The 18,242-nt window shown below is 39.8% G+C and overlaps 2 protein-coding genes across 5 annotated transcripts; one reads left to right on the forward strand and one right to left on the reverse strand.

Annotated features, from left to right (window-relative positions):
- Positions 1 to 1,659: 1,659 nt before the first annotated feature.
- On the forward strand, positions 1,660 to 2,832 carry METTL18 (methyltransferase 18, RPL3 N3(tau)-histidine; the record flags this gene model as incomplete). The annotated part of the gene is made up of 1 exon (XM_083506852.1): positions 1,660 to 2,832. The coding sequence occupies one exon, from the start codon at positions 1,660 to 1,662 to the stop codon at positions 2,752 to 2,754; it is 1,095 nt and encodes a 364-aa protein (XP_083362978.1). The 3' UTR covers positions 2,755 to 2,832.
- Positions 2,833 to 9,698: 6,866 nt separating this feature from the next.
- Positions 9,699 to 17,679, reverse strand: LOC310708477 (14 kDa phosphohistidine phosphatase-like). Of its 4 annotated transcripts, none has more exons than XM_083506885.1 (4): positions 17,628 to 17,679; positions 14,816 to 14,980; positions 11,289 to 11,413; positions 9,699 to 9,913 (listed from the first exon to the last, which is right to left on the reverse strand). In XM_083506885.1, the coding sequence occupies exons 1-4, from the start codon at positions 17,662 to 17,664 to the stop codon at positions 9,827 to 9,829; spliced, it is 414 nt and encodes a 137-aa protein (XP_083363011.1). In that variant the 5' UTR covers positions 17,665 to 17,679; the 3' UTR covers positions 9,699 to 9,826. The 4 variants fall into 4 exon arrangements, with proteins under 4 accessions (XP_083363011.1, XP_083363013.1, XP_083363012.1 ...); XM_083506887.1 differs by lacking the exon at positions 17,628 to 17,679 and adding an exon at positions 16,820 to 16,859; XM_083506886.1 differs by lacking the exon at positions 17,628 to 17,679 and adding an exon at positions 16,591 to 16,636.
- Between the last annotated feature and the right edge of the window lie 563 nt (positions 17,680 to 18,242).

Genomic DNA, 18,242 nt, shown 5'->3' on the forward strand with positions numbered 1-18,242 from the left:
TTATATACATTTCAATAATGTTACAATCCTAACGTTTTGACCATCAGCTTCCTCTTTCTGCAGTTCATTAAATTTATTTATTTTTACATTTCCGGCGCACTCCAAATTAACTTGTTCATTTATTCCTCTGCTTTATTCCTCTTAGGAAACTGCAGGTCATTTCGACATGTGAGATATAAATGTAAGTGTGTTTTCACATGCATGGTATGTATCTATAGTCTATTTCATATTCACGTAATAATAATTCTAACGTATGGATTTGCTTCAAAAATGGAAGCTCTTCGAAGTATAGAAGATCATTGATCCGCTTTGCATATTATTCTATATCTCAACTTTTGCAGCGGCTTTCCTGGATTTCAGACAGAGGCCTTTAACAGTCTTAACACTTTGGGATGTCTGAGATTTGAACTTGAGACCTTCTACATGCAAAGCATGTGCTAAAACCCCTGAGCTACACTCATCCCTCTACCCCCCTTAAGTTCAAAGTCAAGAGGTGCTGCGTTTCGAACTCGCACCACTCCTCAGTTGGCAAGAAATAATAGCTTCATCGACTCCGAATCTCAAAATTTGGAAAAAGGATTTCCAGATAGGGATTCTAGCTTGACTCAGGCCCTGAAATGCAGGGGGCATATCTGGGAATTAAGAAGGTTGTGCCTTGCAGATAAAGGATTGGGAGCACAGCCCTGCAAGAGAAGGCTTTGGTGACATGGTGTGAAGCCCCTGGAGAGGGTGCAAAGAATCTGGCTGAACCTTGAAAGGTTTGGGCAGAGTCTCAGTCAACAAGTGAGTGAAGTTCTGTCACTTCTCGGAACCCACAAACATATTTCTTCTCAGACTTGGAGGGTTAGGGGAACCAAGAGCTGCTCACAGTTCTTTTCCACCTCGCTGATGAAACAAACAAGTTAGACAAACAGAAACCAGGAAAAAAATGTGTGTGGAGGGGGAGGTTTGCAATTGGGGTTTATGTAAGAGTACTTTCACATAGTTTGAAAGATGCTGGTGAAGAATGTGGTCACAAACTGATACCAAATGGGTTAACAGCATACTTAATATTGCTCTTTGCTGTCCCCATAAGCTGAAACGTAATACTTCTGAAAGCAAAGGCATCGGATTGAGGTTGGTTTGGACAAACCTGTCCTCACAAAATAAAAGGACATATTCTGTCTATAATAGTTTGTTTGCTTTGAACAGGGCTTCATAAAATTCCTCCCAGCTGGAGGGAGAGCAGCAAAGAGCAGTGTTGGGTACTTTGGGGTACATTTTGACCATCCATATCTATCCCATCTCAACATTGTGAAAAACAGTAGTAGTATTTTTATATATAGTAATTGTTTATTAATTTAATTTAGACCTCCCTCACTGGGAGAGCCCAGTGCACCAAACAGGATACACAATATAAAAACAAAGGAAAAACATTCTAAAACTCTTAACATTTTTTTTTTAAATGCTATTATCTCTTTACTCTGTAAACTACATTTCTTTTTTCTTTTTAAAGGAGGCTTTTATTCAAAGAAGTAGTGGAGTCTTCATAGTAGATGATCTCACAGTGAAGACTAGACTGGATCGGAAAACTACCTATCAGCACAGCACAGTCTTTGGAGTGTCTTCGCGCTTCATGCTTTGCATATAAACTCTTGATTTTACCTGCTTTACAGGAAAATGGCATTTCAGTTCAACTTCTCTATTGACGGTGCATCAGAAAACGGAATAGAGGCAGTTGGTAATGGAATGCAGGAATTGGTACAGGAGTCTTTAATCTTTTTGGACAAGCAAGAGAACACTACAGGAAAGAGTAAGGAGATTTCCTCAGAAGAAACAATATTAAACCAGGAGGATTTATCAGAAATCTCTGCTAATGTGACAGGCAACAGCTTTTTGAGTAAAAGCAGCATTATGCCTAAAGAAGGTTTGTGCCTTAAATGTGCCAAAGAACATAATCTCCCTGAAGATTTCCAGAAATTGTTTAAAAACAAAGTTGTGGGGACCCTCCTTCCAGGTACACGCTATGCAAATATTTCTGTGGTGGAGACAGCACCCTCTGAAAACACTGTCGGGGAAGACATTGTGTCACAAAGTGTTTCTTCTCATTCTGACCTAATCACGGGTGTCTATGAAGGAGGTCTGAAGATCTGGGAGTGCACCTTTGATCTCATGGATTATTTGTCAGAAGCTGAAATTCAGTTTGCACACAAGTTGGTTTTGGACCTTGGCTGTGGGGCCGGGTTGCTGGGAATAGTTGCATTAAAAAGAAATGCCGAACAGGTCCATTTTCAGGACTATAACAGCACTGTGATTGAAGAACTAACCATGCCTAATGTATTGGTCAACTGTGCTAATCAGGGTGATGGTGTTGAAGGAAATACTGAGCTTTCTCTAAAACAGTGTCCAAAGAAGGACTTTACCCAAGACTTGTTTTCTAAATGCAAATTCTTTTCAGGGGAATGGTCAGAGTTTAGTAATCTTCTATTAAATGGCAGTAAGCCTTTAGCAAAATATGATCTCATACTCACCTCTGAGACTATTTATAATCCAGACTACTATGAGGCTTTGCATGAAACACTTTTAAAATTACTGAGAATTAATGGGTGTGTTTATTTAGCTAGCAAAGCACATTACTTTGGATGTGGAGGTGGGGTCCACCTTTTTACAAAATTTATTGAGGAGAAAAATGTGTTTAAGTCTAGAATTGTTAAAGTTATTGACAAAGGGCTAAAGCGTTTCATTATTGAGCTGGTCTTTAAGAAATCCTGTTAATGTGCTCAGTGTGTTAGTAAATATTGTTGTTTTGCTTTCATGCAGCTCTTACAATAAATTGCTAGCACATTTTTCTTGTTTTATGGTTGTGAATTTGTTCCCTGATCCTATTGCTTCTGCATCTACAGTGTCTTCGCTAGAAATTATCATATTCTTTTTTTAAAAAAAAACCAACAGTTTTGAGATCATTTGTTCTGAATACACAGTGCTTTCTTGATGTCTGCAAGATCTCTTTTGTTGACTGAACTTGGTCCAACAATTTTTTTGTTTATTTATTGATATCTCAATACATATACAGTGGTACCTCGGGTTACATACACTTCAGGTTACATACGCTTCAGGTTACAGACTCCGCTAACCCAGAAATAGTACCTCGGGTTAAGAACTTTGCTTCAGGATGAGAACAGAAATCGCGTGGTGGCGGTGCAGCAGCAAGAGGCCCCATTAGCTAAAGTGGTGCTTCAGGTTAAGAACAGTTTCAGGTTAAGAACAGACCTCCGGAACGAATTAAGTACGTAACCAGAGGTACCATTGTACAAAATGTTTACATAACATTACATATATATTATACTTGTAAATTCACATTTTTCATTTCATTATGTATCAACATTTAGTCATTTATTACTTCTTGTCTTTACCCTCTGTCTTCCTTCTACCCGTGCGAGACTTTCTAATTTTTTTTATAACTTTATTATTGTGATTGTATTCTTGTATCTTAATAATTAAACATTGATTCTTTTATATCTATTTAAATTCACTTTGTCTATACATATCAATAATTTTTTGTTGGAGCATCTTTTAATCATGTATTCATCTACATACTTCCATTCCTGCTTGAGATTTTGGTTAGATTGCATTCTAATTGTTGCCGTCATTTTTGTTAATTCAATCATTTCAAAAAAATTATGTTGCCAATCTGCCACTGATGGTACATCTTCTGATTTCCGATTTTTAGCAACCAGTAACCTAGGCTGTTGCATATAGAACAATTCTCTTCGTGTCTTTGGGGATGTCATTTGTTACGATTTCTCAAAGGAATGCTTCCGGCTTTTTACCAATTGTTATTCTGAACATTCTTTTCAATTCCTCATGTATATTCCTCCCCCCCAAAAATTAATTTTATCACATCCCCACCAGACATGATACAAAGATCCCTCTAATACCCTACATCTCCAACACAAATTCGATATTAATTTATAAATTTTGGCTAGTTTTACAGGGGTTAAATACCACCTGTAAAACATCTTCATAATATTTTCTTTGATAGTAATACATGTGGTGAAATTAATATCTGGTTTCCAAAGTTTTTCCCATTGATCTAATGGAATCACGTATCCAAAATCCTGTCCCCACTTGATCATTACTTCTTTAATTTATTCATCTTTGAGTTCCCATTCAAGTTGTAAATTATACATTTTTGATAGATTCTTTTTGGAATTTTTATTCTTTTTTGGAAACCAATTTTATTATCAGAGTTAAATTTATCATATAAATTGATGATATTGTAGCCAAGTGGTACAAAACTGTTTAAGTTCTTCATAGGGTTTCAGTTTTAGTTGTCCTTGCTCTTCCTTTAAGAGTTGCTTGTACGTTACTCCTAATTTTCCCATATTTTTCTTTTTTATTGATACCATTTCAAGTGGAGCTGCCCACCATGGGGGCTTTGGTTCTAGTAACCTGTGATATTTCCTCCATACTTTGATAAGAGAGTTTCTTATTATATGGTTCATAAATCCTTGATGGACCTCTGTCTTATTATCTAGGAGATATGCATATCTCCCAACAATTTTTTTTTTTACCTATTTTGTCTAGATTGACACTGCTTCTACAATAATGTTGTATGCATATGTTCAAATCAAATGAACACATAGATTCATTTTACACAAAGGTAAATCTAACCAGGAGTACCAAAGCAGATGCATTTGTAAGCAGAGCTAAATAGTAACAGCTGTCCTATGTGTCCTTTGCCAATGATAATCAAGAGTATGCTAATATTTTTGCTCAAGCTTCTACTAGAGTTCTGGATTCCCCTCACAGCTACAGTTGCCTGGGAAGAAGGGATGGTTGCTAAACTACTGTACTGCTTTATATAGTGAAGATGGAGCTTAAGTGCTCAGTGTTGTTTTATGAGCCCCTCTGGGAACACATACGTGGAAAAGCCGCAAACAATTTGCAATACTAATAATTGGTTCTTTTTCTTTTCTTTCTACACACAGCCCTGATGACCTGCATGCATGTGCCATCAGTCTTCTACAATTCTCAGCATGTTCAGTCCCTCTTTCCCAAGGAGCTCTGGGAATTGTAGCTCTGTGAAGGGAATAGAGATTTCTTAACCATACTCAACATCTTGAACAGACTACAATTCCCAGGATTTTAGAGGGGAAGCTATGACTTTATAATGATATACGTTATTTTAATGTATATTGTGGATAGAACTGTAGCGATGGTGGCATTTTCTCCACACCCACTTTTGATGCGCTTTGGGCAAGACTTAAGCCCCCTTTAATATTATGCTGGTAGTGTGATTCCTTTTCACATCTAGAAATGTAAGAAGAGATTTGTTCCTCAGCCCCAACCAGAATAACCCAGCAGTCGGGTAATGAGAGCTGTTGTCCAGAACCAGCTGTTGTCTGGATGGTCACAGGCTCCCCATCTGATACAGACCACAAACTAGATTTAAAAACAAAAGTGCCAAAATTCTTCCACAATGTGAGAGACTGACAAAACCATACAGAAAAACGATTCCTTCAAGTTATTGCTGCTAAATCGGGTTCTGCAACCTATTGAATCATAAGGTGTACATAGTTTTTCACACATGTTAAATAAATATTCTGTTAAATAAATCATGGCACAGTGTGATATGTGTTGTTGTTCATCCGAGGTTGTATTTACCTAATTTTAAGACCTGCCAAGGAACAGGTGATTGTTATTATGTCCTGATATGTAAAACCACAGAATTCAAAGAGGGTGTGCTTTCTTTTCCCCATGACTGTAGTTTTTACTTCGTACTGTGTGAAGAAGTACAGTGGTACCTCGGGTTAAGTACTTAATTCGTTCTGGAGGTCCGTTCTTAACCTGAAACTGTTCTTAACCTGAAGCACCACTTTAGCTAATGCTGCAGCCGCACCGCCGGAGCACGATTTCTGTTCTCATCCTGAAGCAAAGTTCTTAACCCGAGGTACTATTTCTGGGTTAGCGGAGTCTGTAACCTGAAGCATATGTAACCTGAAGCGTATGTAACCCGAAGTACCACTGTATTAGGATAGTATTTATTGAACAAAACTGTATTCAGGCTTTCTCAATATCTATTTCAATGGAAACAGACAAACAATGGAAAATTGTCTGCACCAGGTAAGTAACCCAAGGTACCACTGTACTTTATTTGTTCTGTTCCAAATGCAGTCAGTTTTCACTCTACATCTGGCTCAGAGATGCACATTTCTTGGAAGAAAGCCAGCCTGGTTTCATTTTATTTCCAGTAACCAAACAGGACACTGAAGAGGTAAAAGCCTTGTTGGAAATTAGCACAGGAAGGAAGAAGGGCATAGTTCAAATTGGACAAGCATTTGCCTAGTTTAGTCACCTGGGCTGGGGTGTGTTAAGTGTTGATTTGCTGATGGCAGGAACTGGATCTAAATTTAGATCGAAGCAACCACTGAGGCAGTTTAACAGCTACTGTTATAGTTGTCCCAGATAAAGTACTGGAGGCAGACAGCAGGTAGTTGGAAATGCATTTAGTGCTATTATCTGAGAAAAACGTTTTAGAATCCAGTGCAAATGCCTAATCCTACTTTAATTATAACATGAAGAATATATCCAGAATTCAGACTGTTGAAGGATTTTGCATTTTTGCATTTATATTTGTTTTAAATATTTGGATGCCAGTTTCTTGTTCCGTTGTTGATGTTCCTTTGAACTGCGCTTCAGATGATGTGGGCCTTCTGGGCACTCTCAATTTTGCAATTAGGCAGAACAGTCCACTGTTTGCCAAACAGGTATCAAGACATAAGAAGCATCTCACATAGCATATAAAACATGGGGAAGCCTATATTGAAACAGCCCCAATAAGATAGTATCTTCAAGCCCAATTCAGGGAGAAGAAATAATTGTTGAAGAAGCTAAACTAAAAGCACATTCAGACAGGAGCCTCATAAACTCTGAATCGAAAGAAGTGTTTCAGGAGAAAAGACAAATCCCACCCAGTCATTTTCTACAACCCACTCCTTTTCTATCCACGCTACAAGATCCCAGGTGACCTGCTCTTCAGGTTTCTAATTAATACACAGACTTCTTCTACCATAACCGGAGTAAAGTGGAAGTTTTGTCAGCTCTGCAGAGTAATCATCACAAATAGGGGAAATTGTCAGCAAATACTGTTTTAAAATGTTTCTCCCATACTTGGGCTGAAAAAATGCAGCTAGGGTTCCAGGCAAAGTTCCTTTGGTCCCTACTTCAGGTTCCAAACTGTGTTCCTAATTCAATTCTATTTCGGAACACATGTGAATGCCCACTTTCCATCAAAGTGTGGTGGGCTCCCTTGAAATACTGATTTAAAGATTTTGGTATTTGGCCTGGGAAAGGGATTAGTGGCGAGAAGGTAAACAGTGTTTCTGTGCACTCTGGCTTCCGTCATGGTGTTTTGTTTGCCGGAAGTGGTTTAATCCTGCTGGTCACGACCGGGAAAGCTGTCTGTGGACAAACGCTGGCTCCCCCAGCCTGAAAGTGAGATGAGCACCACAACCCCATAGTTGCCTGTGTCTGGACTTAACCGTCCAGGGGTCCTTTACCTTTTACTTTTATATTTAACCAATGGAGTCAATCAGCTCATGGTCAAAAACTATGGTCTGAAAAGCCTTATCTATTTTGGTAAATTTACCTAGAAATTCTGATACCTTCTGTCTCAAGTATCTTCTCAAAGGTAAGTCAGATGATATTACCCTGGCCGTGGCAAAATTTCTCGGAGGTAATAAGAAACCAACATGCTCTGGATAAAACATAGTGACTGCCTTAGAATCTTTTCCCTGTATCTGTTGCATTTTGCTTTCAAAGCTGTTTTTTGTGGGGTTTTGGACCATAATATAGAATGTTTGTGCAGTATGTTTTCTCCTTTAGCGGCGGAAGGCAAAATTGAGTAGGACGTTCATTAGCAGTACCACCCCAAAGGGGAACCTTTGCCTGTGCCCAACATAAGACAAATTGGGGGGGGGACCCTTTCCCAAAGAGGTGTGCTTCAACAGAAATAAAGTTGAGGCAGCAATGTGTCTGAATACTAGTAACTATCAGGGGTCCTTTACCTTTTTTACCAGTTGTTGGAAACCACAAGAGGGGAGAGTGCTCTCGTGGTCAGATCTTGCTTGCTGGTTTCCCAGGTGCAACTGGTCAACAGCTGCGAAAACAGAATACAGGCCTAGATGGGCCATTGGCCTGATCCAGCAGGTTCTTCTTAAAGTAGTTGCACCATGTTTTCAATCAGCAGTGATGTTCTTAGATGCCCTGAGAGTTGAAAGAATGGCATGCAGTCCCTAATCTGCCTAGATTGCTTCGATTTAGATGAAGGACCTGTGGTCCTTCAGATGCTGCTTGATGGACTGCAACACCCATAATCTCTGATCAGTGGCAATGCAGGCTGGGACTAAAATAACTTCTAGAAATCACAGGTTCCCCACCTCTGCCTTAGAGACTGGAGTAAATTACCGTAACCAGAACTCCCTTGTGTACTTGAGGCACAAGAGCTTTGCAAAGTCTACCTTGTGCGACTCCTTCAGGTTCTGAAATGCAGATGATAAGGGGAAAAGATCAGCTGATACTACAGGTGAAGTTAATCTTAGGTAGAAATCGACTGCCTGGATTTGGGGGACTTCACCTTGACTGCCAGCATGGACTGCATCTTCAAGACATTATTTTTGGAACGCATCCCCTTTTAGAGTGAATTTTGAAAAATATTTTCTGCAATCCATAAAGTGGCAAAGCATTTGCTCAGACCCATTTTTATTTACGTGGACTTTTAAAAAATTTATCTTGTTCAGCTTTTTACCTTTGAAATGCTTAGATTATTTTAATAAATTATCTTTACTGCTACAAGGCTCTGCTACTAGAGGTTAATTCCACATTCTATCCCTACCCAAACTAGTTCTGGTTCACGTTACTAGGGATTGAACCTATCATAAGTTTTAAAAAAACTGTTTTAGGCTTAATAATTATTGGGATACTCTCTGGACCTTTAAAAAGTATACTGTATTGGTAGCCCTAAGGCTTAAACTAACAAGTAGGGGCAGCCTGTTGAGTTAGATGTGTTTTGTGTCCTTTTAAGATGGATTGGTGATCCCTGAATTTTAGGATGCATGCTTGCCTCAAGGCCTCTCACCATCAATTTGCAAATCCATGAACAGAATTCTTAGGCTTTGACCTAATATGTCCACCGTGCCCACTGTAGTCCTTATGCCATTAGAAGTCAGAAACGGACCAAGTTTTGCTCCTTGGCTCTTAGTGCCCAGAGGATGTTCTCCCATCCATGATCCTTCTCCCCTCAGTAAGAAACACAGGGTGAAGTTAGATTCTCGCTCTCTGTCCAAGAAGCATAAAGAATTGTTGATACTGCAGCCACTTGAGCCACAACCTTCCCCCCCTCCCTATCTAATCAAGCAGATAAGGAAAAGTTGATCTCCGCTCTATGACTAATAAAGTTCCACCAACTAGAAAGGGCTTCCACAGGAAAGATGTAGACAGAACTCAAGAATCTATTTCACGCCATGAAAGTACTGTACTGTATTCCCATTCACTAAGAGCAGACTAAGCTCTACAGTACATTGTTTTTAAACTGATCCCACCACTTTGGGTTAGGTTGTGGGTAGGAATTGCCTCTTACAATATTTAAAATGCTTATAGTGGAATTTCACAAGATCAGAAGTACTTTTAAAACTTTTTTTGAATCAAGCACCAACAAATTCACAGTCAAAGTTTTTATTCAGCATTAAGCTAAATACATTACACATTTTGGTGGAAGCTTAGAATTATGTTGAAAAGAACCAAGAACAAACTGACTTTAAATTTTAGACTGCAAAGCAACGGTTCACTAGTCATCTGAACAACTAATGTCATAATCCTTAAACGTTTTCTTCAGTATTGCCACAGTCATGGAATGATCAGCTTTACCATATGCCTGTGGGAAAGAAGAATGCACAAAATTATTACTCCTAAAGAGAAAATGTGTGTGCTAAAGATTCTTGCTAGAATTTCTTCAAATAATAGTAATAATAATTTATTATTTATACCCCGCCCATCTGGCTGGGCTTCCCCAGCCACTCTGGGCGGCTTCCAAAAAAAAATATTAAAATACTCTAATACATCAAAATAAAAAATTCCTTCCAGTAGCACCTTAAAGACCAACTAAGTTAGTTCTTGGTATGAGCTTTCGTGTGCATGCACACTTCTTCAGATCTGAAGAAGTGTGCATGCACACGAAAGCTCATACCAAGAACTAACTTAGTTGGTCTTTAAGGTGCTACTGGAAGGAATTTTTTATTTTGACTATGGCAGACCAACACGGCTACCTATCTACTTCTAATACATCAAACATTAAAAGCTTCCCTAAACAGGGCTGCCTTCAGATGTCTTCTAAAAGTCTGGTAGTTGTTGTTCTCTTTGACATCTGGTGGGAGGGCAGACAACATATGATTACCAATCTCATTTTTCATTTGTTTAATAAGTACCTAAGTGCACCACATAGTTTTTATCAATTGGGATCTTTTCTCTCTGTTCTCTACCCAAAAGGCCAGATTACTCCCCTCCTATGATAGTAAGATATGCTTGGGAAACGAAAAGAAAAATGAGGGAGGAAAATCTCTCCTGTGCTTTCTCCAAGAGTAGTGGGGAAAACAAGTGCAGTAAGAATATATAAGTTTCTACACCATCCTAAATCCGTATTAGGGCAATCAAAATTTAACAAAACCATCTGCAAGCTTTTAAGATCTCCAGAACTCTTGCTCATGCTAGATATTAAAGAGAGAAGGGTGTTTTTTTTGAAGCTCATTTAAAATTGTGGTAAGACTGGCTCTCCCTTGCATGTGAAAAGTCCGGACCTCTTATTAGCAACCTTTAAATAGCCAATATAGTTGTAGATGCTGGACTTCAGCAAACCAGTCTTGACTGATTCTGTGGCTCTTCTCACAGGTCATTTTACTAGCTTGTTTTAGGATGCTGTCACCTGCCCTGAGCTTTTGTAACAACTTGATTAAAAAAATGTATTTTCATAGGGATTTATTTTGAAGAATTCGGTATTTTATTCATAAAGCTTTAAAATAATACAAGTAATTTCTTGTTTCCTGTAAAAGTATATTTCTTAGTGGATTATGAAATGACTGACATTCACATTCTAAACAAATATTCAAGTTCTTTCAGTATTATGTAATTCGTAAAATTGTCTGCTTCTTCTCAGAGACCAATATGAAACACATTTTTGTGACATTATCATTAATTACTAACATATTTGCAAAGTGAATCGTCATATTTAGAAACTGGATGTATACAACACTTACTGGAGAAACACCAGATACATGGATTTTTTTGTCTCTGCTATTGTGCTCAATTTTTCCTCCTCCAAGACACTTGCACATACAGCCCATCTTTTCAATTTCAGAACATATCTTTTCATATATGTGATCTACAAAACAATGATAGTACTAAGAATACCTTATAAAAATAAAGGTGGAAATACCTGAAGTACAAAAATAATTATGCCTCATTTGAACATTAGCATTTAATACATTACAGCTGTACAGATTTGGAGCATTTTTAACAAGGGTGGTTCAGGCCGAAAGACGTCAGGAATTATTACAAAGGTTGGTGCTCCTCATCTTTTCTTATTTATCAATTGAGGGGAAAACCCCCACTAGAATAGAGAAATTTAGTGACTAGTTGTACTTGAGCCTGGGAGAACCGCATTTATTATTGGATTTCACTGAATGGCCATGGGCAAGCGTACAGTATTTTCTTCTCAGTCCATCTTCTGTAAAATGGCATTAGCAGTGACTTACTTCCTAGGATTATCAGAAGAATAAGGTATGGTTGTAAAGGACTTTTGAGTGATTCAAGATGTGTGTTCAATATGGGATTAGTGCTACTCATGCATTAAGATTTCCACAGTATCTCACTGTCAATACCATCAAAATCAGTCTGCATCTCCCTCCCTCCCCAATTTCGTCCAAATCTACCCTTTCTAGGGGAAGATTCAGTACATTAAACAAAACCTGTTATTTATGACCCATTTGTGATATCTCGTTGACCCATTTTTACAGTATTACACCCCTATCTAAAACCACCTTTTCACTAAAGCACCTTTTTATTGAACGTCCTGGAAGATTGAAATGTTCTCCTACTGGTTTCTCTGTCTTGTGATTCCCGATGTCAGACTGGAATCACAAGACAGAGAAACCAGTAGAACATTTCAATCTTCCAGGACATTCAGTACAAGATCACAGAGCAGCTGTCTTATTACAAAGGAATTTCAGAAATAGACGAGAAAAGTTACTGAATTACAACTTATTACTTAACTGAAAACTATGGAGACCAGGTCTGAATAGAGATACTGGATTCTTGTCTCATTATACATGCTAAAGCTATTTTTTGTCATCTGCATACTATCCCTTGCTTTTTCCTATACCCATTGAGTCAATCACCCATCTCCTACTACTTCTGAAAAATACTCCACCCCACTATATATAAGGGTCTGGTGACTTCTGTTTCAGTGTATCTGAAGAAGTGTGCATGCACACAAAAGCTTATACACAGAACAAACTTAGTTGGTCTCTAAGGTGCTCCTGGACAATTTTTTTATTTATTTCTACTGCTATATGTAATACACTGGACAGCTAAACAGGTATTCAGGCTGGCTCAAAATAAGGAAAAAATATCGGGGGGTTCAGATGGTTCCCCACCCCCCTTTAAAAAAGCATTTTAGGAACATATAGGGGGTTGTGAAGGCATCTTAACACTTTCCTTTAGGGCAGGAGTTTCAAATTTTAATAATAGTTTATTATTTAAACCCCACCCATCTGGCTGGGTTTCCCTAACTTTATACCTGCATTAGTTCATACTCTTGTATGTGAACCATACATATGGCCTAGTATGTAGTCTTCTAACTGGGACTACAAAGTTTATCATATTTCAATTTATTTTGGGATCTCTCCCCCACCCTTAAAAAAAACTATCATACTTCAATTTTCTAGTGTTTGTAGTACCCCACTGGACTCCAGTGCATCAAATTTCATTTTTCTAGGTGTCACAGAAGTCCTGAATTATCCCCAGCCAAGGTGCTGGCAAGTGTATTTATGCAAATCTTCAGCAAGCAGAAAGAAGCCCAGCCATGTTCCTTCTTCCCACAAGCGAGACAAAGCAACAGAACAAAAATTGCTGGGTGACAACGCAGACACACGTTTGCATTGTTCTTCCAACAGGCTTTGGGAAACTAACAGACTTTTATTTAAAGGGTGGACACCATGCCGTTTTTATTGTAATTATGTTTTCGGAGGTGGGGCAAAATAAAAGTTGTTGATCTTTTTTGGGGGGGGGAATGTCCCCACCAGGGCATGGGCATAACCAGGATTTTTGCTAGGTGGGGCAGACCTTTTATTGGGGGGCCCAAACCTGTTAGCTGTGCATTTTTATTGATATTAAAATCATTGGCTACGCCCATGTTACACCGGGGGGGGGCCCTCAGGCTTTCATTTGGGGGGTCAGGCTTCTGCTAGGGCAGTGGTGGTGCAGATCCTCGTTAATTATTTTTTAGCACCCTTCAATAATTTTTGAGGCTGGGGGGGGGGGGGCGGGCTGTTGGCTATGCCAATATTCAAATGGTTTAAATCAGCCTTTCTCAACCTGTGGATCCCCAGATGTTGAACTACAACTCCCATCACCCCTAGCTAGCAAGGCCAGAGCTCAGGGATGATGAGCTGTAGTCCAACATCTGGGGACCCACATGTTGAGAACCAGTGGTTTAAATGGATGATATATCTGTTATCTGTGGGTGTTTATTTGTTTTTTAAAAAAATTATAGTCGCCACCTCCACCCCACCAAATGTTTCTCTATCTGTGTGGCTTTTTTAACCCCCCCCCCCCCAATTTCTGTTATTTTTATCGATGGTTTTTAGAAATCAGGCATAGGCAACCTTTGGCCCTCCAGATGTTTTGGCCTACAACTCCCATGATCCCTAGCTAACAGGAGCAGTGGTCAGGGATGGTGGGAGTTGTAGTCCAAAACATCTGGCGGCCCAAAGGTTGCCTATGTCTGTTTTAAATGATTGTCGTCGTCCCCCACCTCTCCCTCCCTGCCCAGTTTGTTACTTTTTTGCTTTAAAAAATGGTTCTCCCCCCAAAAAAATGTTTCTAGCTATTCTTTTTATCTGTGGGTTTTTTTTAATCATTTCCCCTCCCCCGACCTCTTCCCCGCCGCCAAATGTTTCTAGCTGTTATTATTTTATCTCTTAAAGAGTCCCTAATAACAATTCGGAAAGTGGCGGATTGAGCGAGAAACGCTTATGTCTTATTTCCCAATTTGTGAGCCGCCTGGCCGGGGGGTGCGAAGGCGTCGTGTAAAATCTCATCTCTCACTGTGCAACTCGGCGGAAGCGGTCCCCCTCACGATGTCTCTGCACTCGCCGCCACGGCTTGGGCTGCCGCCGCCGCGGCTTGGGCTGCCAATACGGCTTGGACTGCAGCCTTGTTGGCCACCACTTTGGCCACCGCCTTGGCCGCTGCCTCCGCGCTGCACCCGCACCAGGATGTACTTGAAACAGCCGTCGGAGTCGATCTCCACCTCGGCCAACTCGCCCGCAAAGCAGCCTGATTTAGGCGGCGACGACGACGCCATGGCCTAGCTCTGCCCAAAGGGAGAGTAGCGAAGGATACCTCCCGCCCCCCACTAGCCCCGCTTGCGCGCAGAGAGAAAATGACGAGCGAGGTGAAAACGGCGCCTCTCTTTCCCTCACTCCCCTCAGGAATAGCCTCGCTCGGAATGGAGACAAACGGCCCTCGCAGAACGGCGAGCGCTCATTGGCTCACGCCTTACCGCGCGAGGCCCTGGTTGGACAGAAAGCGCGCGAAGGGCGGTTAGAAAGAAAGGAATAACGGTCGGCGCCTCTGTGGCGGTTTTTTTTGGCGCGCTCGCGCGCGTGGTTGCCGTTAGCGCGTTGGTTTTCTTTTGCTTTTTTGTCATTTTTGAAAAAGAAATTCTCTATATAAAAAAATAATAATTAGTTTTTACAGATTTTGACAGTTTACAAACAATTATCAAACAACCAAAATAAAAAGAGAATCCCGTAGAATTTCCTGAACTTCCCTCCTGCCCTTTGTGGGTCTTTATATTAACCTTTCCCTCATGCATCTTGTCTGTTCATCCAAATCTTTTAAAAGTCCAAACGCAAAAAAATCAACATTAAACTACAAGTGTCATTCGAATCCTAATAATTTCAAGAATCAGAAGAAAGATTCTTCTCACTCTTCTTCAACATTACGCTACAAATATAATTCCATTTCAACTAATAATTTCAATTGTTTGCAATGGTTTTTAAGGTAAATTATACATTTTCCCCATTACTTATTGAAATTTTGGTCTAAAAAAATTATACTTTTCAAGTTTATACATTTCACTAATTTTATAATCATTATGACATTTCAAAACTTGACTTCCCCCACTTTCTGTGGTTCCTTAAATTTATTTTAAATATCTTCTGCATATCCAAATTAATTTGTTCATTTATACATCTTCTTTAAATATATACTCTTAGGAAAAAGCAGGTTATTACAATAATCCTGCCAATGTTTTTATCTGCTTACAATTTATCTGTAAATAGTCAATAAACCATTTCCATTTTATTTTAAAAAATGTTATATTGATTTCTTATTCTTCCAGTAAGTTTCACCATTTCTGCATATTCCATAAGTTTTTGTATCCATTCTTCCTTTGCTGGGACTTTTTTTCCATTTTTTGTCTTCCTGGTTTCTGATCCTTCTGGTCATTTTTTGCCAAATTGGCAGTCCATCAACTTTGAATTTGCCGTTCTTCTCTGAAGAAGAATGGTTTTGTTTTGCTTTGCTTTGCTTTGTTTTTTGACGCTGCCTTGTGGTCTTTGGGTGAAGGGTGGTGTTTAAGACAAATAAATAAATGCATAAATGAATGAATGAATAAGCAAGCTCACAGAACAGGTTACCTATTTGGGTATCCTATGCAGTGTGGCACATTTATTTACCTCAGAGTAAATAGTGCTTAGGGCTTAAAATAAATAAATGAAGGAATGGCTTCCTTCCCCAAAATTTTGAAAGTTTTGCACCATTATGTTACAGAGACTGTAAATACTATTAAAACACACACGCAAACAAAATGACCTGAGCTGGTTTGATGAAATTCTGAAGTTGGTTCCTAGTTTGCAGATCCTTTTCAGCAAAAAAATCCCCAAAACTGACCCTCCAAGTGTCCCTATTTCCCAGGGACAGCCCTGGATTTAGAGAAGCCATCCCGGCTTCTGATTTGACCCCGGAATGTCCCACTTTTCCTTAGGATGTCCTTATTTTCATCAGATAAATGTGGTGGTGGTGTTATCTGCCTCTCAAGCCATCTGAAGGCAATCCTGTATTGGGAAGTTTTTTAAAAAAAATGTTTCATGTTTTATTATGTTTTTATATATGCTGGAAGCTGCCCAGAGTGGCTGGGGCAACCCAGTAAGATGTGTGGGGTATAAACAGTACAAATATCATGATGGAATGGGATGTCCCTATTTTCAACAGAGAAATGTTGGAGGGCATGCCAAGATAACTTGGAGGACATACCAAATCATACATCCCTACCATCAGAAAAACTCTCCTTTGAAATGCCCATAGCATTTTGTCAAGCCCTTATGGTAGGTTGAAAGGGGAACCCTTTTTCTATGAAGGGCCATAAACCCATAAGTAAAGTCACCCAAGGGCCAGAGTCACGGTGGGTGGAATTGCAGTGAGAGAGAGAAAGAGGTGGGAGATCCTGAGAAGAGAACAAGGGTGGAAGGTGGTGAGCCGGAGAAAAGGAGGTAAAGTTCACTCATAAACAGGACTGGTCTGGTCATTAATGCTCATAGAGCACAATCTTCTATGGGCTAGTGTGTTTATGGTTTTGGGTGGCCCAAGACTGATGTGCAAGGCTTCAGTTTTCATTTTATTAGTGTATGACATAGGTGCCTTATGTCTGAGGATGATGGAACATAAAGCAAAACTTTGAACTGGACACAATGCTACAGCACCCGGAAAATAGTCTTCCAGAAGGAGGGGTATAGGATTTGGGTGGTCCAAAATTTATGCTTCAGTATAGTAATGTGTAGGGACGCGGGTGGCACTGTGGTGTAAACCATTGAGCCCAGGGCTTGCTGATCAGAAGGTCGGCGGTTCAAATCCCTGCGGCGGGGTGAGCTCCTGTTGCTCGGTCCCTGCTCCTGCCAACCTGGCAGTTCGAAAGCATGTCAAAGTGCAAGTAGATAAATAGGTACCACTCTGGCGGGAAAGTAAACGGCGTTTCTGTGCGCTGCTCTGGTTTCAAAAGAAGCAGCTTAGTCATGCTGGCCACATGACCTGGAAAACCTGTCTGCGGACAAACGCCAGCTCCCTCGGCCAGTAAAGTGACATGAGTGCCGCAGCCCCAGAGTCATTCGCAACTGGACTTAACTGTCAGGGGTCCTTTACATTTTTATAGTAATCTGTAAACAGTTACTTCCTTGCTTAGGTTGCTTCTAAACCTCTGGGTTGATGGATAGTCTCATAACCTATGACAAAGTAGATAGATGGAGGCATTTCAAATGAGAGCTGGCTTTGCACCAATGAATAATTCCCCTCTTCAAGAAAAATTATGAGCAAACCATTTGTGGGCAATTTTATATCTGTTCTGTTGCCCATGTAGACTGAAATATATGCGGATATGGGTATGGGAAGTACATCTGGTACCAGAAAGATAAGATGGTTTTAGAAATCAGCATTCCAAGCATGCAAACTGTCTATAGATAGTTAATATTTAGTCACTGGCTTGCATTTCTAGAGGCATTGTTCTTTTGTTCATTACGCCCAAGAGACTTCTTATTTGCTCAACAGGACATCTAATGGAACGTTTCTTCAAAGAAAAGGAAGTGCTAATGGCTCATATACGGGACAGCACTTCAGCTGATTGTTCAGTGAGTAAGGGCCAATCTGCAGAGAAACTTCTCAGAGGTGCCCACTTATGACTCACAAGGCATGTACACACACAGAGAGAGAGAGAGGAGTTGTAAAATTGAATTTCTACTTTATTTCACTGCCTAAGTGAAATGTGCATTTAAACAGCATTGAGTTTCTTTGCTCTGGGGTCCGAGTGCTTTTTCTACTGAACCGTGTCAGTAGTGTCCCACATGGTGAGCAGGGTGGGAGACATCAAAATGATAATAAAATACATAGCAGGAGAAGGCCAGCCGTTCTCTGACATTTATTTTTCTATGTGCAAA

The sequence above is a fragment of the Podarcis liolepis genome (assembly GCF_965112155.1).
Source record: "Podarcis liolepis genome assembly, chromosome: 6".
NCBI lineage: Eukaryota > Metazoa > Chordata > Lepidosauria > Squamata > Lacertidae > Podarcis > Podarcis liolepis.

Excerpts from the sequence above, each read along its gene's own strand:
- LOC310708477 (XM_083506884.1), bottom strand. The coding sequence starts at position 14,617 with ATGGCGTCGTCGTCGCCGCCTAAATCAGGCTGCTTTGCGGGCGAGTTG. Across the intron at positions 11,414-14,358 it reads CGCTTCCGCCGAGTTGCACA|ATCACATATATGAAAAGATA; the intron begins GTGAGAGATGAG and ends ATTGTTTTGTAG. Across the intron at positions 9,914-11,288 it reads ATGTATCTGGTGTTTCTCCA|GCATATGGTAAAGCTGATCA; the intron begins GTAAGTGTTGTA and ends TCTTTCCCACAG.